At 32.5% G+C, this 5000-nt stretch overlaps 1 protein-coding gene across 1 annotated transcript in view; it reads left to right on the forward strand.

Annotated features, from left to right (window-relative positions):
- LOC144976536 (uncharacterized) overlaps positions 1-5000 on the forward strand; it is a 109189-nt gene that overhangs the window by 18051 nt on the left and 86138 nt on the right. Inside the window, 5 exon segments of the mRNA XM_078920831.1 lie at positions 333-450; positions 1954-2096; positions 3023-3137; positions 3655-3794; positions 4835-4960. Of these exon segments, the coding sequence (XP_078776957.1) occupies positions 333-450; positions 1954-2096; positions 3023-3137; positions 3655-3794; positions 4835-4960 (642 nt within the window).

The following is a 5000-nucleotide window of genomic DNA, read 5'->3' on the forward strand; positions in this document are numbered from 1 at the left end:
ATATTGGCTGTAGAGATAAAACACAGGTATCAAGTGTTCAGAATTCAGTCTTTCTGGAATTCTAGGTGAAAGAAAAAAAATCTGAAGAATTTGTTTTATACAACTGAAAGAGCACCGAAAAAGATTCAATAATATATTTGAGCAAAAGGTGAAGACGACTTTTGAAACCGTTTTTAGTGAATGCAATCTATCACTTCGTTAATTTAACTTTTCTTCTGTAAACAAATTCTCTTTTTCACCTTTGAAATTGTCGAACTATAATGCAGATTCTCTTCCATTATCCACATGTTTGCTTTTTGAAATGTTTTTCTTTTTTTTTCTCAACTTTCAAGATGGAAAGTGTTTCTACAAAGGCCGTGAGTACAGTCATAGTGAAAAATGGCAGGATGGCTGTGATTATGAGTGCGTCTGTGAGGACGGGGACACAGGCTCCTACAGATGCTATAACAAGTCAGTATAGTATAGTGGTCTTTTTTCTTCATTATTTGTCAGTTCGCAATAAGATTACTTACATTAAAACTTTGTTTGAACTCCATATTTGGGACTTGGTCATATGCCATGAACACGAGTTGGTAGTGTGATGTATGTCAAAATTTAATCTTTCAAGGGACACAACTTTTGGAGTTACATAGCCATAAATATTTCTAGCAAAACAGTGAATACAGTAGTTTTAATATTTGGGTGAGCATTATAGATATTATATTATAATATATTATAACATAATATCTATAATGCTCACCCAAATATCAAAACTACTGTATTCACTGTTTTGCTAGAAATAGTTATGGCTATGTAACTCCAAAAGTAATATAATAAAATAGAATATAATATAATATATAATACTGCATCTCTCAATTCAGAAAATTTTGGCGTTTGACAATGTACTTAGTAAATGATGGCAGCCAGTGTAAAATTAAGATTTAGAATCCCTGCTAGTAAACAAAACAAGGTCTTGAAAGTGCAGAGAACAGACATTTGTACCCAACATATGAAACTACTCGTATATGACATGGATGGAGAGACTTTTCTGCATGAAAATGTGACTGGTGATGAATCTTGGGTCCACCGCTACGACCCAGAAACCAAAGTACAGTCAATGGAGTACAAGTATAAATCTTCTCCACGCCCAAGGAAATTAAAAGTCATTGTAATTGCGAGAAATGAAGTCTTGTTTATCTTTTGCTAGGAAATGGACGGCATAGATCACATGTAATTTCTTGAACAAGGGCAAACAGTGAACTCCTTACAATATGTCTCAACTCTACGAGCCTTCAAAATAGACTCGCACGGGTTCGAGATGGTAGAGATTCGAGATTGTAGCAGGACAATGCGCAACCACACACTAGTCATCAAATTCGGTTCAAACTTCCGACGCTACAGCAGCTCCCCGACCCTGCATTTCGTCCAGATCCTGCCCCATCTGACTATCCTTTGTTACCCCAGCTCAAGAATTATTTGAAACGAAACCAATACAGCAGTGATTTCGAGGTAGTGGCAGACGTTCGTCAATGGCAGAGAGCAAAATCACCGGGCTTCCTCGTTGACGGCATGCGCCAAATAGTTCGGCTTTGGCAGCTATGCGTTGCTCGTGATGGCAATTATGGGAAAAATATTGGTTCGATACGTAGCTCAGATTCTAAGCTTTCTTTTCATGTATTATGTTTGTATGTGATGTTGAAAACAAAAAAAATATAACAGACCGCCCGTGTATATATATATATATATATATATATATATATATATATATATATATATATATATATATATATATATATATATATATATATATTTGCAAATGACTTTTAAGAGAATGATTTTGAATTCATAATAAAAACACGAGCATGCTTTAGGTTACAATTATCACAAGTTAACCTTAAACGGGAGTATTGTTCTGATAGTTTTCTAGTTTGATTACAGGTTTTATAGCAGAGATATTGCAATTTGATCATTTAGGTGTCCAGTCTACAAGAATCTTCCAAAAGAATGCACCCTGATTGCCGTCCCCAACGAGTGCTGTCTCAAGCCTACTTGTGATTTTCAACAGAAAATTACATCAACTCGGGGATCTGGCAAAGGATACAACCTTCAGGGTGTCGGTAAGTATGAATTCATCAGTCGTTGTTGAGAGAAATAGAGAGAGAGAGAGAGAGAGAGAGAGAGAGAGGAGAGAGAGAGAGGAGAGAGAGAGAGGGGTAGAGAGAGAGAGAGAGAGAGAGAGAGAGAGAGAGAGAGAGAGCGGGAAGAAGAAGAAGAAGAATGTCTGTGATGTATTTCCTCTTTATCGTATCATGTATGGCGCGTGCAACTAAATTAAATGACAAATTGCCATATTTATGGACAATAAAGATCTATCGTCGCCATCATCATCATCATCATCATCATCATCATCATCATCATCATCATCATCATCATCATCATCATCATCATCATCGTCATTATATATTATTTATTATTATATTATTATTATTATTATTATTATATTATTATTATTATTATTATTATTATTATTATTATTGTTATTATTATTATTATTATTATTATTATTATTATTATTATTATTATTATTATTATTATTGTTATTATTATTATTATATAAGATAAATAAAATAAAATAAAGTAAGATTTCAGAGGAAAAGAAAAGAATACTTAAGATTAGCAATGAACGAAAATTCTCTCTCTCTCTCTCTCTCTCTCTCTCTCTCTCTCTCTCTCTCTTTCTCTCTTCCTCTCGCTCTCTCTCTCTCTCGCTCTCTCTCCTGCAATGATATTATATAAACAAACATGTGAGTGAATATACTATATAATGCATCTGAGCAATCTCTGTAATGTAAACGGTAACGTTTTCCACCCGTTTTCAGAAGGTCATAGGTTTGCTCTCCAGCTGAAGAAGGTTCCTTTATTTTTCGATGAACCTTTCATTGTCTTTTAAATATTTATTTCTGCTTTGTCTGGCACTGTTTCACATAGAGATTTTCAGATTTTACCCTAGTTGATAAAAAAACATATTTTTGTCTTGAAACAGAGATGTGCGTGTATGGAGGCAAGCAATACTATGATGGACAGACATGGGAGGTTGGCTGTGACCTGAGATGTACATGTACCAATGCTCAGTTGGGAGTTCACGTGTGCCAATCTTAGTGAGTTATTTACACTATCACGGAGATTTTACCATAAAGAAATAAAATATCTGCATAAAATCATGATGAATGAATATAAATGTACAACAATTTGACCCATGTATTTAGTTTTCAATACCTTCTGTAGTATAAAATTGTCAGTTATAAATTTACATTGTCATATGGATAAAATTGTTTTCTTTATCTTTTTAGGAATTGTAAAATACATTCTATGAATGTATTACACACCATGTTATAGAGATTACGTATTTATGAGGTATCCTATAAAGCATTTAAAGGATAGTCTTATAATCAACATTACATAGTTGGTAAGATCATGTTCACAAAGACATTGATATTTTATGAGTTTTCAAATAAAATTTTGCAAATAAAATGTTTTGAATATTTTCAAATTCTGCTTAATAACTTAAGCTGGCATGAACATTTTAAAATAATTTTGAGACGGCCATAATAAGTTTCACAAAGGAGAGAGTTCTTTTCCATTGATCTTATAAATTTGTCTCATTACACATCCCAGTTGCCCAACTTACCAAAATGTACCCAATAACTGCCAGCTGACCAAGAAGCCAGGAGACTGTTGTGCTGCCCCAGTGTGTGAGTTTGAGACAGTTACTGGGATCGTAACTGGAGACGGATCCATCAGTGGGAATGGTGTTGGTATGTTTATTTTTGTATAGGAACAATAAACGTGACCCACCGTTTCAAATCGGTACAGCATTAGGGTGATTTTGAGATGCCGAAAACTGAATCTATAGTCTAGAATATAAGTGTTGGAATTTTTTGTTGTTGTTTATTTGTTATATTTCCAATAATAATAATAATAATAATAATAATAATAATAATAATAATAATAATAATAATAATAATAATAATAATAATAATAATAATAATAATAATAATAATAATAATAATAATAATAATAATAATAATAATAATAATAATAATAATAATAATAATAATAATAATAATTTTTAATAATAATAATAATAATAATAATAATAATAATAATAATAATAATAATAATAATAATAATAATAATAATAATAATAATAATGTACTTTATTCATCCAAAAGGAAATTTTTGTACAGATATATAAAATGCCGACAATGATACATACATAAACATAATATACGTAAATATAATGTAGTAAAGTAAAATTTGGTAATAGGTATATATAGTGTAATAATATTGTAGGATGTAAGACTAATCTAGTGTAAATTAAGGGACATACAGATTATAAAAGTGTAAAGATGTAAATATCTATAAAAGGTATATTGATGCTTTAATGTTTTAATTTGTAGATAATTCCAATGTTTTAACTCCGATCATTTTAACTGTAAATTCGCTCTTGGACATTTGATATATATATATATGTGTGTGTGTGTGTGTGTGTGTGTGTGTGTGCGTATGTATGTATGTGTGTCTGTCTGTGTGTGTGTCTTTCAGAGTCATTGGGACCATACAGTCGGAGTTTGTCCCGTGTTTTGTTGCGTGAAAGAAACAATAGCATTTGCTTGCTGCGTTTTATATAAGACGCTAGTTTATCACATTGTACTTCCCATCAGATCTAACAGAATCAGCTACCCGATCACTGCTGGGTGGAAAGGGGGTCAGAAAAAAATCTCGACTATATCTGGGATCGAACAGTAATATCAATGAATTGATTTAATCATTCTGTATCCTTTTTTATTTTTAGGAGCCCCAACTCCGGATCGTACATGCAATGACAAGCTGACAGACTGTCGTGCTTATGGCAAAGCTGCTTGTGGTGAATACCCTGAGTGGGCCCGTGACAAGTGTGCCTTGTTTTGTAATGTCTGTGGTAAGTGGGACTTTTTCTGTCATGTCTGTCCAAAATGTTC

The sequence above is a fragment of the Berghia stephanieae genome, chromosome 7, assembly GCF_034508935.2.
Source record: "Berghia stephanieae isolate SIO BIC M18660-M18661 chromosome 7, UCSD_Bste_1.3, whole genome shotgun sequence".
Taxonomy (NCBI): domain Eukaryota; kingdom Metazoa; phylum Mollusca; class Gastropoda; order Nudibranchia; family Aeolidiidae; genus Berghia; species Berghia stephanieae.